The following is a 17,133-nucleotide window of genomic DNA, read 5'->3' on the forward strand; positions in this document are numbered from 1 at the left end:
AAGCACTACAAGGTACAAATGAAGTACAGTAGAACCTCAGTTACAAACTGACCAGTCAACCACACAGCTCATTTGGAACCAGAAGTGTGCAATCAGGCAGCAGCCGAAACAAAGAAAAGCAAATACAGTATAGCACTGTTAAACGTAAACTACTTTAAAAAAAAAAAAGGGACAGCAGCATTTTTCTTCTGCTGTATTAAGTTAATGTTCAGTTGTAAACTTTTGAAAGAACTATAACTTGTTCAGAGTTACAAACATCCTCCATTCCTGACATGTTCGTAACTCTGAGGTTCTACTGTAATATTAGGAATGTATTCTCCCAGTGGGCATTTGTGCACATTATCCAACCACCATAGAATTTGGTACCTCTGACAGTCTGACTAGAAACAACCAGTGACTGAAAAAGCAAACAGGGTTTCAAGTAAAGATTGAGATACATTTGGGAGAGCCATAGGTGGGATTGGGAGGCTGGCAAACTTGCACAGAACCTACTTGGCCTGTCCATGGCAATAGTCTGTGATGTCAGTCACTTTCACTTGTACGAATGTTAAATCTTTTTCTGAACGTAAAGAAAAATGGTCAGAATCTAGATTTCCAGTATCCTGCTGAGGGTGAGATTTCCTTCAAAGCTTCCTTGTTTAACAGGAGGAGAAGGAACACTCTGTAGAGTAACACTATCTGCTGAGCCATTGTCTGATCAGCATTTGTATTCTTGGGAGGCGTCATAGTCAGTGATGAGCTGCCAAAATCTTAACAACTGGTTTCCTCCTCACCCCACAAGGGGGTCATGGCCCATCGCCGCCTCCTCCCACTGCCCCATCCAATGCCCCCCCTTCCTGACTGCTCCCCTGGGATCCTTACCCCCCACTTAACCACCCTGTTCCCCACCCTCTGACTGCCCCGACTCCCTATCCATCCCCCCCAAACTCCCCTGCCCTCTATCCAACCCCCCCTGCTCCCTGCCTCCTTACCGCACTGCCTGGAGATGGCTGGCAGCGATACAACCACGCCACTCGGCTGGAGCCAGGCCATGCTGCTGCTGTGCAGTGCCTGGAGCACCGGGTCAGGCCGAGCTCGCAGCCCCGAATCAGCTGTTCGTGCGGGAAGCCTGGGAGGGCTGAGAAGCAAGTGGCGGCTTCACGCTCAGGCCCAGGGAGGCGGAGCGGAGGTGAGCTAGGGCGGGGAGCAGTTCCCCTGCATGTGCCCACCCCCCCAGGTTACCTGCTGCGGCACGGGTGGCCCCCCCACCCCAGCTCACCTCTGCTCCGTTTCTGCCTTCCTGAGCCTGAGCACGAAGCCTCCACTTGCTTCTCCGCCCTCCCAGGCTTCCTGCATGAACAGCTGATTTGTGGGAAGTGGGAGGGAGGGGGAAAAGCTAGGCAGAGCGGAGGTGGGTTTGAGCTGGGGGGGCGGGGCAGGGTCGGTGCCTAAAGTGCCACTTGGATAATGTGCTGAGGGGGAGGGGCCACTCCCCCTGCTTCCCCCCAGCTACACTCATGGGTCACTTCAACGTACCGGTTGTTAAATTTAGAAGCCCACGCAGGACAACCGGTTCTAAAAGGGCTTCTAAATTTAACAACTGGTTCCCGTGAACCGGTGTGAACCAGCTCTAGCTCACCACTGGTCATAGTGCTGATAGCAGAAAGAGAAATTATAGTAGTCCTCACATAGTGGGAAGCTAGAGGATCTACAGAAGCTGGTAATAACTGGTAAACTCGTGGGAGTGAAAGGACTGTACAAATCTCACTTCAGTTCCTCTCCCCCCACTTCCGTCCACAGGTGGAGAGGCAAAGAGAAGAAGGCTGGTTTGCACTATCAATGAATATCATGTAACTGAAGCTGAATCGCATAGACTTTATATTTTTCATATATAATTTTTTTTGTGAACCACCTGTAGATTTCTGCAGTCCCTCTCTGCAAAACGTGAATTTTAACTCTCAAAGTGCCTACTTGTCAGTGCCACTAGTATACAGAGATCCATCAGCTTATTATGTTTATGCTCTCCTTCAGACTAATGCAATTGCAATTACAGCCTTGAGAGTGGGACACAGAAGGTGGGAATAGAATGTGACATTCCAGTCCCTATTGGATGAAGAGGAGCTAAATTGAGGCTGATTTTAGCCCATTTCTATACCTCAGCAATGCAGTGACCCATATTAGATATGCTGAAGAAAGGGGCTTTTGGCAAAGACACCCAACTATTTTTTTCATGCACCATCTCAGATACATGTCAGCACAAGATAAGGAAATAAATAGGACAATCTAGTTGACAAGAGGTAGGGGTGGGTGGGTGTGTGTGTGTGTGTAATGGAACAGTTTTTTGGAATACCATTGGTGAATCAATTTGTGGAGTCACTGTGAAGGACTTACCTCAGAAATCAACCAGTTCCTTATGTGTTGACTGGTTTGTGGAAGCCGCCATCTTGTACAAAGAGAATCCTCATGTCTGAAAGTCATGACAGATGGGTTAGTCGTGTCCACAACACCACAGAGGCAGCTACTGTTCTGACTTTTGGCATCTAAACTATTCCCCAGCCTCGCATCACAACTCCCAGTCTCACTGCTTCTGTGCCACAATGAGAGCTCTTCTGTGCAGCCCTGTTCTGAGCTCTGGGGCTGAGCAGGATTTTCCTTTATGCCGTGGGAAATGTTTAAAGGAGAGAATACCTTCCTTTTTCCAGATTCTGCTATCACCCTCACCATTCTATATGGTCTTTTGATTGATTAAATGACCAAAGGCTGCCACTGTCTTACAATATAGGACCTGATCAGATTGCATACATACTGTTTTCACTAAGTTAATATAAATCAATCTTTTCTAGTTTAGTTTCTCTCCTTTACCTGCCCTCTCATCCACATTGTAGTAATTAGGTGCTCCCTCTGCAATGTGAGAAATTTCTTAATATTTTAGGGCATCCAGGTAGGCAACTGGATTGCTCCATAGTTCATCTGCTTGTCACCCTCTGACTTTTCCATTTCTAGTACCTTATTTTCCATCTCGTAGGTGGGCCAGACAATTAAGTGCTGCTTAGTCAGGACAAAGTCCTAAAATCTGGCGCTTTGTGTTGTAAGCTAGCATGTGACATGTTTGAAAATATACAAAGACAACTATTCATTATAGAACTGTATTATAAAACAGGTATAAGCTCTTCATCTCGGCAAGTTCCATAGATCTGTTCCAATTTCTTAAAATGGAAAGAATTAGAGTATTTTATGAGAAGAACCTCTGCTCTTAATTCTGCTCATCCTTCCTCTGTTCTAGGTGGACCGATTGCTACTCCCATCAGGTATGACATAAAAATAGAGGATTTGCTGTATATGGGGAATAGACTTTAAAAATACTATAAATCTCCCCTCCTAATAGGGAATCCTCTGTTCTGGCATTTTCCTCCCTATACATGCTTTGCATGTTTCTAGGATTTAAAAGCTATGGACATTTCTCAACTAGGTCTGCAGTGTGTTTTACAGAGGGATCAGTTCAAAAAAATCTGAGAGCATTAGCTGCCTCTGGTCTTGGAGCATGGCTAACCTGTTAGTTATGACTACCAGACTTGAAAATTCTTTGTTTTAGGAAGACATTTATGGTACATTTTAAAATGTTTAATTGAGGTTGTAACTCTTACCTACAGGCCCTTGGTCTCTGATACAGTGCTGAACTACATGGAGTACTGTACCCAAGTGCTACCGCAGCTATGTTAAATTGTTTTGGGTCCTGTGAGTACATATAATCCAGGGGCTGTGATCTTGTACAGGTTTATTTGATAGTTTAATGTATCAATCTTTAATTTTAATGATAAACTGTAAATAAAATCCAATAATCAAGAGGATGTGCATAGCTCTTTATTTTGTTATGTTACTATAGCATGCTTGGGTAGCAACCTCTATGGTTAAGAATGAATAATAGTTTGTGTGATAAGCCCCAGTTTTCAGACTTTTTACTTTTCTTAAAGTTTTATCTTTTTGGGGCTGAAGTTTTCCATGCTTAGGCAGGCTTTTTTGTGTGAAGAGACCGAGTGCAAAGTGCAAGCAAAATCCTTTAGCTGTTTGAGTCTTAAGTGAATGGAGAAATTTGTTCCCTTTTTTTTTTCTTTTTTTTTTCCCCTGTGTAATTATATTTGCGGGGGTGGGGAATTCCATAGAAACAATAGAATCTCTAAACGTGGGATTTGGTATGTGTTGATCAAACAGCCATTGTAATGTACAGGAGACCTTTACTGTTGACTAAGTCAATAGGGCTGCATCAGGCCCTTAGGCCTTGCACTTTGTTAAACTTCATTAAAGATAGCTGTTAAATGACCAAGTTAAGACTGTTGGAAAATCCATCCAGGCTGATGCACAGTGGAGATCAGTTGTGGGTGGGCTGCATATCCGTGCACATCCATGATAGCTCTATTATTGCTGAATTGTTCCAAATCAGTTCACACGTTGCAAATGTTCCAGCCTATCTATTAGGGTGGGGTGAATGATCCTCTTGCTAATCTGTTGGCCTAGTTTCTTACCTACCAGGTCATCTAACCCTGCTCACAGTAGGTCTAAAAAAGCTCTTGGATCTTAAAGTCCAAACAGCAAGATTTCTGCGGCAAAACCTTGTCCCCACTTAAGTCAGTGGCAAAACTTCCAGTGGCCTCAGGAGGGCCACATGTGCTCTCAAAAGTCAGATCAGACTAAATGTCCCTGTGTTTGTCTCAGAGTTGGTAATATCCCTTGCAACTGCCTGGGGATGTCTCTCTTTCTGTCTGACACCATAATGCTGCCTGAGATACTGAACACCCCATATTTGGTCAGAAAACTGTCTGCAACTGGGATTTAGGAGAATTGTTTGCTTAACTGCTAGAACCCCTCATAACAGTGTAAGGCAGAAGGCAGTCACTGTGCAGAGTTCAGTGTCCTCACATGCCAATGGATGGGGGAATTTTGCACCACTGCACGTGCACAGAATTCATGACCCCTGCAGATTTCTTTGTTTCCCTACAGAAAAATCCCTTTCTGATAGGGAAGCCGCAAGAGCAGTAACGCACCACTTCCCTAGCTGTGCAGGTGCATCGTTTCAGGAACCCAGAGCAGCCAGCAGAGAGGCAAATCACTGCAGAGCCGGGGGCACCCCAGCCAGTGCCTCCTACCCTGAGCAGGAATCAGCTGCTAGTCCTGGCTGGGCTGGAGGCAGAAGGGGATGGGACTTCCTATGCAAGGAGTAGCTGGGGCAGTCAAACAATTCTCTACCCCCATAAACCTTCCTCAGCTGCAGGAAGTTCAGCATCCTCCCTGCTTCCTGTCCCCATAGCTCCTCAGCTGCAGGGGAGGGGTCACTGTATGGGGAGCTGCTCCCTCATTCGCCCAACCCCTGTGCATCTGGACCTCCCATACCAAGCCTCACCCCATACACCCAGAACCCCCCTAGCCCTCCATACCCAAAACCTACCTCACTGAACCTCAATGCCTGCATCTGGAGCCCCCAGACCTCCTGCCTCCAGCCCCCCACCCCTTCACCCAGACTACCCCTCACTGAGCTCCCTGCATTCAAACCCTCACCCTGATGAGCTGCACCCCCTGAGCCCCCACAACCACACTCCCATACCACTGACCCCCAGTTAGCTGCATGCAGACCCCCACCCCACCAAGCCCCTCTCCCCCAGTAGCCAGACTTCCCTGCTGAGACCCCACACCCCTCTGCTGAGCCCCAACCACTTTCACCTGGAAGCCCCTGCAGAGTCCCATTGCCCCTGCACCTAGAACCGCCCCCAATGAGCCTCTGGGCATTCACATCCCCCCCCACACCTAAACACCCCACTGAGCTGCCTGCACCCAGATTGTCCTACACAGAATCTTCTCACCCCCTATCTGGATCCTCCCCACTGAGCCCCTCCACACTTGGATGCTGGCTGGTTGAGCCTGCCTGCCCCACAGCTGGTGCGCCTGGCGCAGAGGGGCAGGGCTGTAGAGTGTTTCTGGGGCAGGCCCAGGCCTTGTGCTGTGTCTGGTGCAGCCTCACCCCTGAGTCCGTGCCCTCTGGGTAGGGGGTGGAGAGGCTGCAGGGTGATCTCCCACATTTGTGCAGCTGGTGACCTGTGCTCCCCACTGCCATGCTGGAGCCTCTGCATTTACTTATTGACAAATAAAACTTGCAGTTTCAAAATATTGTGTGCATAATTTATTTATTTTTTTTGGCGCAGGATGCCCTCAGGAGTGTGGGGAGACGGCAGAGTAGCCAATGCTGGTATCTTAATCATTTTCTCTACTGATCTCTCAATTTTAGACCATGCAATAGAGTATAGGTGTCAGCTAGTGCACACATCTTACATTTGTATTATGGTATACTGGTGAAGGGAGTCTCTGGATGGAGCTAATACAGATTGTACTGTGTTCCCATCTAGCCCATTGCTGGAGGGGTCAGTACAAGGTCATCTTTTGACAAGGGTTTCTGTTTTCACATAAGGAAAACAGTGGAAATGTTTCATTTTTCCCCCCAGGCCTTTCAACTTCCTCCTTTTGTCTTAAATGCAATATTCCGCAGAATGACAGAGCCGCAAGCCACAGCGAACACAAAATCAGAGACTGACAGAGGAGAGCTGCTTTGCCTCTGTTATAAATGTGTTAAGTAGAGCTGGTCAACACTCTGCAATTGAAAAATTATCTAACTGGAAAACGTGGCAACATATTTCATGGAAAAAATGTTGGGTTTTTTTTCCTTCAATTTTCTGACCAGAAAAATTCTAAACTAAGTCTATTTGGAAGGAAATTTTTCATGTTTCATTTTTGCTCTTCATTTTTTATTTCTGGATTTTCAGGGGTTTCCCCATCTCTCCCCATTTATGTTTCACTGGAAAAAGTTGGAAAATAGTTTTGGAGGTTTTTAAAAGTGTAAAGTGCTTCCCCCCACCCTCTCACTTTCAAACTATTTTATGTTCTCTTCCCCCTACTTTTCCAGTGGGGGATGTGAGGTAGGGGAAAAAGTGAAAGTAGGAGAGGGAGGCAGACCCACAATTCTGAACCTGGGAAAGCCAGAACTCTTCAGTTTCCAGAAACCCAAATACTATTAAGTTAAAAAGAAACTGAAGTTTTCATTATGGTTTGACATCTTGAAACAATTGTTTCCATTTTGTTTTAAAACCCTGATATTTTTCAGTTGAAAAACTTCAACGGAATTTACCTACGAATCCTTTAGTGGTATAAATGGGCTTTCTGCCAAGGTAATGAGTTTCTGTCATTCATGTTGCCCAAGTATGCATTATGCATTACGGGTTTCACTGCAGCATTTTCAAAAAAGTTATCACCTTCTCACAAGTCCCAGTAGTGGCAGAGGCTTTTGTCAAGAGGCCAGGAACTTTCCCAGCTATAAAAGTAATAGAACGAGGTCTTCTCCTACTGTAATCTGAAGAACACAGACTAGGGTTTGCATGTGCAGCGACACAGATGGGCAGGTAGAGATGTGGAGGACACACAAAACAAGATCTAATCTGTGGAGTTTCTCCCTAATGCTGTTAACCTGTTATAAGAAGGGGGAGATCTCTCAAGTTCCACAATGTAGGAATAAATACAGGGAAGGGGAGATTTTTAATGAACTGCATTTTATAAATTGAAATGACAATCGCTTATCCCAAAAATCAGCACTATTGAATACTTTAAATTAGACATTAACTAGACAAAATACACTTAAAACGCTGCATTAGTGCACCACTGTAACACTTTAATGGAGATGCTATAAGCCGCCAGGAGAGCGCTCTCCCATCAGTGTAGTTAATCCACCTCCCTGAGAGGCAGTAGCTATGTTGGTGGGAAAAGCTCCCCTGCCAACATAGTGCTGTCTACACAGGGGATTAGGTTGGTAGACCTACATCACTCAGAGGTGTTGGGTTTTTTTTCATACCCCTGAGTGATGGAGTTACACCAGTATTGGTCTATAGTGTGGCCCGGACTGTAGGCTGGGATTTTCAGTGGAGTCTAAGGCAGGTCTCCGCAACAGAATTCCTTTGGTATAACTACATCGCTCAGAGCTGTGAAGAATCCACACCCTTGAGCAATGCAGTTATACCAACGTAAGCACCAGTGTAGACAGTGCTGTGTTGGCGGGAGAGCTTTTCCTGTTGACGCAGCTACCGCCGCCTCTTGAAGTGCATTAACTACACCCATGGGAGATCTCTCGGCTTAGAGTGTCTTCATTCAAGTGCTACAATGGTGCAGCTGCCTCGGTGTAGCATTGTAAGTATAGACCTGCCCTCGGGTCATTAGGTGCTTAAATCCCATTGCAATTCAGTGGGAGCTGGATGCCTTGCTCCTTTGAACATCCCAGCCCCAGACAGGTCAGCAAAAGGCATGTCGTAGATAATGATACGCAGCTAAACAGCCTTACTTGTAATGGTTGAACTCTGACATCCATTTTGAACATGCACCTTGAGTGCCCAAATCCCCTATTTGGATGTTGCAATCAGCAGTTAGGTACCTAACTGCCATTTATATGCTACTTTTAGTACCCAGCGACAGGATTTAGACACTATTATAGTAGCTATGTTTGAAAAATGGACTTGTGAACAAAGGTGAGTGTTCATCCACTGCTTCTTGTTTTGTGCCTCTGAAAGTTTTAACAGTCACTACTGCCAACACTGTGCATTTCTACAAATGAGGAGTTACACACCCCAATACAAATGCTGGCTGTGTCATTCTGCAGACCATGTGTACTGTTTCAAGGCAACTAATTCATTTTTAAGCCTTCTGTTTCGTGACCAAGATGTTAACTTTGAACCTGACACAGAGCTAGACACGTCGACGTGTATACACAGATAGATGCTGATAAATATTTTCTAGCTATGGGAAAATTGTACCAAATGGACACTTTTTAGACACATTGGTTTTGTGACTCTATTATTTCGGGGTTTTCTAAGGCTCTTTAGTGTATTTCACTCAGAGAAACGGAGTGAAGTCAGATTCAGTCTGTGTGCAGTGGGATCAAGAGAGAAGCTGGAAGATATTGTCTGGGACCTTGACAACCCAAGAAACCACTGTTTAAGGCTTCTCTTACTACCCTACTTACTGGCTAAGCCTGACTGTCTCATTTCCCTGCTCCTTAGACAGACAGGTGTAATGTAAAGCCATGGTGGCTCCTATTTGCAGATGACACTTCTCTCCAGGCAGGTTTCTAGTAGTGGTCATACATGTGACTGTATCTCCTCTCTGAAAAAGGAAAAGAGGAGAACAGTGGTTGAGCGTTTGGATGTGGCCTGTGAGCTGTGCCAAGATGCTGCAGTGCTAGGACCTGCAGGCAGGTAGCCAAGAAAGAGTTCCTATCCGCCAGTGAATGTGCTAAAGGTTCCACGTTTCTGTTGTGTGACAGGGACCTTGCTAGAAAAGTTTTGGCTTTTGCTGTGCACAGCTTGGGGAAGCACCTGAAAGTTGTAGACTCTGCTGCTTTTGTGCATACAACTTTCTAGCATTTCTTCTCTGAATACCGAGCCTGAGGCTCTGATGTATACTAAGTATGAGGGATTTTGCTGCTCGAAGGCTGGGGTACCCAAACAAGGGCTACACCAGCAACTACCCAGGAGCCTCACAGCCATGTCTTATTGGTCAATTTGCATACAGAAAACTTCATTAAGGTGGGGGCTGAGATGGCTGCTGCTCCACAACTGAGCCTCCTGCTCCCCCTGCCCTTCTGGGATGTGCAAAACCCTTAAAAAACCAGGCCAGGCTGAGGGAAAGTCTCCTCCCATAGCCCATGTTATGGGGATGGAGGATAATATCTCATAGGTGTATGGCTGAGGAGTCCACTCAGCTAGTAATTAATACTTAGGGCCCAAATCTACAAAGGTAAGTAGGCTCCTGACTTCCATTGATTTCAACAGAAGTGAGGAACCTAAATATGTTTGTGGATCTGGGACGTAGCTCTTTATATAGCACTCTTTATCCACAGATCTCACAGTGCTTCATAAAGGTGGGTCAGTATCATCCCATTTTTCAGCTGGGGTACCGAGGCACAGGCAGAAGAGTACCTTCCCTGAAGTCCCACAACAGCTCAGTGGCACAGCAAGGACTAGGATCCAGGTCTCCTCTGTCCCAGTGCAGTGCCTTATCCATTGGACCACACTGTTTCTTACAGAGAGATCATTGGGTGAATCCTATTTTCACTGTCATTCCCTAGAAAAAGCACTCACTTGGGATCTTGTGGATGGATCTAACTGGCCGATTAAGCTCATCCTCCTCTTTAATGTGGCAGATGTAGATCTCATGGAGTTTTACAGGGTATTTCAGAATGGACAACACTCGGTGAGCACCGTCCTTCTTCTCCTCCAGGATTTCCACTGTAGAGTAGCTGGTCAGATCCTCCTCCTTTCGGTTGTGCCATGTCACTTTGGGCATGTGATACCATCCCTCAGAGATACACTGGACCACAATTTTATCATTGTTTGTGCTGAACTGCACCTGGGGCTCTTCAGCATCTAATTGCAGTGGAAAAACAAAACAATTAGTATGTTTCTAATGATGCCCCGAGTAGTAATTGCTCTGTTAGTGATGTAACAGAAATGTTGTTCTGTCTTAAAATTCTGTCTGGAAATGTCTGTGATGCATATCTGTAATATAATGGAAAGTGCACCAGCCAGCCATCCTCACTGTCCTCCAACCCCTGCCCTCTCCCAGGATGGCTCTAATTTACTGAGGGGAAGACTGAGCCATGTAACCGAGACAAAACAGCTGGACTAGGAGCCTCACCATGGGTACGGATTTAGAGTTGACAGCAAATCTGAAGAATTAAAAATAGAAACTGATCAAAAAGAGGGAGGAATAACTTTAGAGGAGTCTGTGGGTATGACAGGATCATACAATGACCCCACTAATCTCTGAGAGCAGCTTGAGGAACTCTTCATTTTTTCTGCACCTCCTTCCAAACAGCCTGGCCTGGGCGAAAGCACAGCAGACACATTCCTGAGGGTTACTTCATGTAGGAAAGTGCCACTCAGTAATGGCCCCATATTTATGGGTGGATCCAGAGATCCATTATAAGCCCTATTTTAACCTCATTCCCTCTGGTTTCAGAGACTGTACAATATAATTTGTAATGGTTAATATTAGCATAAAATTTGGAAGGGATATAAAACCTCATGCTTCAGGGATTAAGCCAATCTCTAACTGCTAGAGGTTAGGAGAAGACTTCCCCAGTGGGTTGGGTGGGCGGATTATCCCACATCTACCTACTGGGAGGCGGGCACGGGGTGGGGGGGTCTCTTGTGCCTTTCTCCAAAGCACCTGGTGCTGGCCATGGCTGGAGACAGGAAACTGGCCTGGCTGGACATTGGGTCTGATCCAGCGTGACAAATCCTACTATTTGGGCTCTGAAGTGTGTGTGATCACTTTCACAGGAGAGTAGACTTGTCAGGAAAATTGAAGGAAATTGATCAGTATTTGAGAGATGTCTTTGGAGATCCCTCTGGTTTGAATTTTAAACTAAGTATATATTATTTTAATGGGGACCCCCTCTAACTTAAATATGAATTAAATACTTAAAATGTATGGCATTAAAGAGAGACTCCATCGTCCATGTTGTCCCATCAATCCCTCTTCGAAGGCTCTGTGAGCCTCATTAGCCCAGCAATCTCCTTGTAAGTCTCATTGAAAGTTAATGGGACTTAGACACCTCAGGGTGGGATTCACACAAGAGATTTAACTGCCACTGAAGGCACTTAGGCACCGATGTGGTTAAGTGTCTGCCATCAAAGTCCCCAAGGCACCTAAATCTCAGTGTTTGGGCCTGTATGCAGCCGCCTAAATCCTGATGTCACACAGCAGCTCAGAACCCAACTCACATGTAGGTCCCAGTGAGACTCACAAGCTAAGCATCTTGCCCCTGTCTATCTTGCCTGCTGGACTGATCAAGTAGGTGTGCTCAGAGCACACCTTACGTCACGCAAAAGATGCCAGAGAAGGTGATGATTTCCCTGCGCGCCCCCCGCCCACCCTTTAGCCCAGGGGTTAGCGCACACACCTGGAATGTGGGAGACCCAATTTCAATTTCCTGCCCCACATCAGGGAGAGGGGAGATGTATCCAGGCCTTCTATATCCTCAGTGAGTACTCTAACCACTGGGCCAGCAGTTAGTGTACATTGGTGGCCTTAATCACCAGCTAGGGATCAACAATCAGCCATGCCCAGGTTAGGTTTCTGCCCCTTTCCTCAGAGCTCTGTTTATTGTTTTCACGAAGACAGAAAAGGATGCAAAAAGTAACACAACCGTCTGGTTAGGTGTGCAGCCTGTGGTCCTCTAGCCTCCGGTAGATACTGGGTAGGCCCCATTTCGGCCCCACAAGGACCTGACCCAAGGTCTCAGGAAGTGAGAGGCTAGTGCTGATCAAAGACATACACATACACTCTGAAGTAGAAATGGAGACAGAAACATTCTTACCATCCACGAGGAGCTTGATTATCCTTTCTCCCCTTCCCTTTAAGCTGGTAGCTGTGCATTTGTATATTGCCTGGTCAGGAAAATTCACATGTTCCAATAAGAGTGAAAGACTCCCCTGGGAAATGGCCTTCCAGTCTACCTGGACTCTCCCCTCGTATTGGGAGCTTTGCTCTTCCAACTGCTCCTGGTTGTTGCTAAAACTGTAAACCACCTTCGAAGAAAACTCATAGAAATCATGCAGTGTTAAAAAATATTGATAATATTCCTGATCATCTTCCACCTCATATTCCTCCTTGATATCCTCCTTCTCCCAAGAGAAGGAAAGGTCATCTGTGCCATCCACGAAGGAGAAATAACAGGGTAAGGTAACAGTGCTGTAGGGTCGTGCCCTTAATTCTTCTACAGCCTCTGGAAATGGCACACAGAGTTAGTAATCATTCAATCAGGCAGCAACCAACCCTGTGCCCGGCTCTGGATTTCAGATTTACAGGACTGCTACTCCAGAGCTGCCCACCCGGCCTCTGTGTGGCACTCCTTGTGCCACTGTTACCTGCTTCCCATTTCACATGGTCTATAGTACTTATTCCAAATCCCTGTGCCAATATTTCCCTGGATCCAAGGGACCACAGGCACCGCAGACTTAGGGGAACCAGAATTACTGACATGAAAAACGTGGTGTCATAGGTGGTGGGAAGGGGTGAGCATAGGGTGAAGAAGTTCAGGAGGGGGCGGGAACGTTCATAAGGGACCGAGGTGCCTTTCCACCCTGTAGCAGTGCAGCAGGGCTAAGAGCGGCTCTGACGCTGGTTTACAAACTAACAGGGTTTGTAAGCTGGTAAGAGGCTAGGCTGGGCCTCCAAAACTGGCAGCTTTCTGGCTTCTAAGGGCACCTCCTCACTGGGTTGGGAGCAGTGGGAAACAAGCAGGATAGGAAGGGTGGTTAAGGGCTGGTCAATTTCTCCAGCTCAGCATCTCCTTCAGGGCACCAGTCTGCACTGGTTACCAAAATTGGCAAACATGTCGGGGGAGATTCATTCATCCCAGCGCAGGGAGAGAGGGGAGGCAGTTTGCATCTCCCCTGTTCAAGGCCCAGTGTGGTCCCTGATGCAGGTTAGGGCAGCCCAAGTTGCACTGCTGCTTCTGTAGAAGGCTTTGCCGGGGCTATGAATCACAAGACGCTGGTCTGCTCTTGCCGCACACCCTTCCCATTTGCCTCCACCCCAGATCCAGAACACTCCCTGTGAAAGAGGTTGCTATGGGGTGGCACAGAGCTGATGAAACCAGCTCTGCACCAGGGTATAGGAGCCACCTGTACCAGCAGTACTCCCTGGGGTAGATTTACACATCTCCTTGCCTACTTCAAGGGGGCTGCAGGACAAGGATGAAGTGTCAGAGACAGACTCTGAAAACAGGGACAATTCTAGTTTCCAGACACACATGGTCACCCTACCCATAAAACAGCCTGCTTTATCTACTGTGTTTATAGAAATCTCAAAGCCACAGCCAGCCAGATACCAAACTTGACTCTGCCCGCTCTCCAAACACTAGATGGAGACTCACAAGTACCACAGGAGACAGGGCAACTCCAGGTGTGTACCAGTTGGAATGGGTGAGGGCAGAGGTAAAGTTTTTTATGATACTTTGGCCATAATTCCCATCATTTCATGCACTTAGATTTTTTTGACCATGCTCATATTGTAAAATTGACTGGCCTTCCAGCACTGGATTGTTAGAAAACTATAATGTTCTAAGTTGGTTTGTTTGTTAATTTATCAGTGCAACCTTATAATCTTAAATCCAGTTTAACAAATTCTTTTCCTGGGCTAAGCAATTTGTAAGGTGAGTCATGGTAACAGCCTGCCGAAAGTATTTCTTTATTATGATATTTATCGCACATTCTTCATTCCAAGTACTTTACAACATTTTAAAAACTAACAATAATTTAGAACTACCCATATTCCAATATATTCATAGACCTGTCCATTTGCCAGGAAACAACCCACCATTTCAGTAGGAAGGTGCAAACACTAAAAGGAAGTGAGATCATCTCTGGTGATATACAATGGTGTAACTAGGAGAAACTGGGTGAAATTTAAACACAGCAAAATGTAGGCTGAATCTCAGGAAATGCTTTCTGACAGTGAGATGTCTGAGGTTGTAGAATAGTCTCCCTGGAAGAGGGGTGGAAGCCCCTTTGCTTGTTATATTGAAAACTAGACTGGACAAAGGCTGAAAAAATATTCTATAGGGCATAATCTTGCCATGGTGCCCAGATGGGGATAGACTAGATATAACCTAGTAGGTCTTTTACCTCATTAACATCTGCGATTCTAAGTGTCTATGAAGATAATTTCATTTTCCCTCCTAATTTGGATGTGATCATTAAGCTGCACATTGAAATAGCAATGTCTCCATATCTTTCAATGGTTAGACATTCAGGCAAATGCATAAATGCCTCATGAGCATTTCATCTGAACTCAGAAAACACAAAACACCCTCGTCTCTACCCTTATCCACTCACCTGAGTGAAAGCTCAGCAGCAGGAGCAGCAAGGCGTGGACAGACACCACAAGGAAGACCATCCTGAAACCTCAGAAAAAGGGTTTGTGCCTGGATTACTGCCCCAACTCCCAAGGACTCTGTGCCTGCTAGAAGGTCTCAAGGGAAGAAGAGGTTATACTGGGCAGACTTCCAGGATCTCTTGGCAGGCAGGACTGGCATTGACAGCTGCATCTCAGGCTTCTCTTCCCTGTGCTTCTAGAATAATGTGTATACTGTCAGAAAGCCACATAACGCACAGCAGTTGTAGGAGCAGAAGGGACAAGCTAGTTTAATTTTCTGTGTGAGTCAATGGCTAGGAACAAACGTTTGTGAACTGCCTACACCAGAATTCCAGTTGTGTTAGTTACCATGTTAACTAGCACATGTTTAAGCATGAGATATTCTCTAGGAATTATTTTGGGCAAGTTTGCTGGCCTGTGTTATACAGGAGGTCAGACTAGATGATCACAATGGGCCTTGGAATCTATGGCTACAAATTCAGGGGGAGACAAATATTTAGGTTTTTATGGTATAAATGTAGCACGTGGTGCTACTGGGGGCGTTTGGGAGAAGGGGAATGGAGCTCATCTGTGGAGCCAGCTCCTTCGGCCTCCACTCCCTGATTATTGGAACAAATTAGTCCACTGTTAATAATAAAATTATTAGTCACAAGTCTACAGTCAGCAATCCGGAACAGCAGACTCCTCCTATGATTTCTTGCAAAAGGCTGAGACCAAGCCAAGGAGGAGGGCAGGGAACAAGCCAGTTCCCATCTCGAACCAGGTAGACATTTCGACTCTGGCCATCAGGTGCTATTTCAACATCTTTAGATAAATAAGAAAGAGGCACCTGTCTGGGTTAAAGCCTGTACTTACCTTTGGTCACCCTACGTCCCTTGGTACAGGCAACCAAGTGCAGGTGAGGATGGTGAGAAAGAAGCAGGAAGTAAGGTGCTGGAGAGGAGACATCCCTCTGTGTGCGAAGAGGCACCCCCTAGGAGCCGTGAGGCAGGCTGAGCTCTTGCCATGATGAACACAAAACAGGGCTTTCCACTCTCCATTAAAAATTAACCATTTTTCCTCTTTCATGTTTTAAATTCAGCAGTGTTTAAAAGCAAATAAAACGAGCTGCCTTCTCTGACATGGAGCTAGTGTGCCCCTTGTTCTAGGCATATTGCACACAAAGGGACTCTGTGCTTCTTGGTCTCGGGGCCCCCATGCATCTATGGGCTGGGTGAGGAGGCAGGGAACAGATCAGATGTCCAGGGAATGAAGATCAAAAATCCCACCAGCAGCTGTGGAGCTGTTGACAGTCAGCCTATCTCATGTACATTGATGTAAATCAAGAGCAACTCCATAGAAACAATGGAAACAAAACAGTGTAAAAATGATGTGAGATCGGGGTCAGGACCTGGGCTTTCAGAAAGACACTTTCCTCACTTAAGACAAGCGAGTTTGGAATATTATTCCTGACCTACAGATTGCTGTTCACTGGAGAATTAGTAGAACAGGAGTAAGTGCAATGTACATTAGAGAACACCAAACAGGGTGCAGGGAAGGAGTTGGGTGAATGAGATGCTGGGGTTGGGTTTTGGCTCAAGTAATCAACTAGGCAGGAAGATTATGCTAGAGTCTTTCAGCCAGGGCACAAAAATATACAACCCAGTTCACGGAGGATTTTCTGCCTGTTAATACATACGGCAAACAGTCTGATACTAGGAACATGCCCATCTGGAAAATACTGCCTACAATGGGAAACTGAAAAATCTATGATTTTCTTCATAGTTGCTTCCCACCAGCCCTTCACCCTCACCTCCACCACAGGGCCTGTTGCTGCCATCACATTGTCAGGGTGTCGTACAGCACAGGCCAGAACCCATTTATTCTGGGTCCTAGGATGTGACCCTAAACACAGGGTCATCTTTTCTTCTTCCTACAGCCACTGTTACCTTCACAGCATGCAGGCAGCACACTGAACAGGGGTAACTATTGCCCAGGGAAATTCAGCTGGGTCTCTCAGGAAACTAAAGACAGAATTAAGAAAAAAGAGCCACCGTGGTTAAACAACAAAGTAAAAGAAGCAGCGAGAGGCAAAAAGGCATTCTTTAAAAAGTGGAAGATAACTCCTAATGAGGAAAATAGAAAAGAGCATAAATGCTGGCAAATGAAGTGTAAAAATATAATTAAAAAGACTAAAAAAGAATTTGA

General features: G+C 45.9%; 2 protein-coding genes across 7 annotated transcripts in view; one reads left to right on the forward strand and one right to left on the reverse strand.

Moving 5' to 3' along the window:
* The window catches only part of SPICE1 (spindle and centriole associated protein 1), a 32,352-nt gene extending 28,530 nt beyond the window's left edge, over window positions 1-3,822 (forward strand). For 3 of the 4 annotated variants that reach the window (XM_045001037.1, XM_045001040.1, XM_045001039.1), the window contains one exon: window positions 1,780-3,822. In XM_045001037.1, coding sequence (XP_044856972.1) covers window positions 1,780-1,833 — 54 coding nt within the window. In that variant the 3' untranslated portion in view covers window positions 1,834-3,822. The remainder of the gene's footprint in view (window positions 1-1,779) is intronic. The other variant, XM_045001038.1, reaches the window with a different exon arrangement.
* The window catches only part of LOC123359010 (butyrophilin subfamily 2 member A2-like), a 28,708-nt gene extending 13,684 nt beyond the window's left edge, over window positions 1-15,024 (reverse strand). For 2 of the 3 annotated variants that reach the window (XR_006575808.1, XR_006575809.1), the window contains exons 1-4: window positions 14,907-15,024; window positions 12,386-12,793; window positions 10,143-10,427; window positions 9,026-9,165 (exon numbers count right to left, since the gene is read on the reverse strand). Coding sequence is in view for 1 of the 3 variants with exons in the window: in XM_045001041.1 (XP_044856976.1) it covers window positions 9,131-9,165; window positions 10,143-10,427; window positions 12,386-12,793; window positions 14,907-14,967 (789 nt within the window). In the remaining 2 variants the exon portion in view is untranslated. Of the gene's footprint in view, window positions 1-8,188; window positions 9,166-10,142; window positions 10,428-12,385; window positions 12,794-14,906 lie in introns of those variants that run through there. The other variant, XM_045001041.1, reaches the window with a different exon arrangement.
* Window positions 15,025-17,133: the final 2,109 nt, after the last annotated feature.

This window comes from Mauremys mutica, chromosome 1 (genome assembly GCF_020497125.1).
Source record: "Mauremys mutica isolate MM-2020 ecotype Southern chromosome 1, ASM2049712v1, whole genome shotgun sequence".
NCBI lineage: Eukaryota > Metazoa > Chordata > Testudines > Geoemydidae > Mauremys > Mauremys mutica.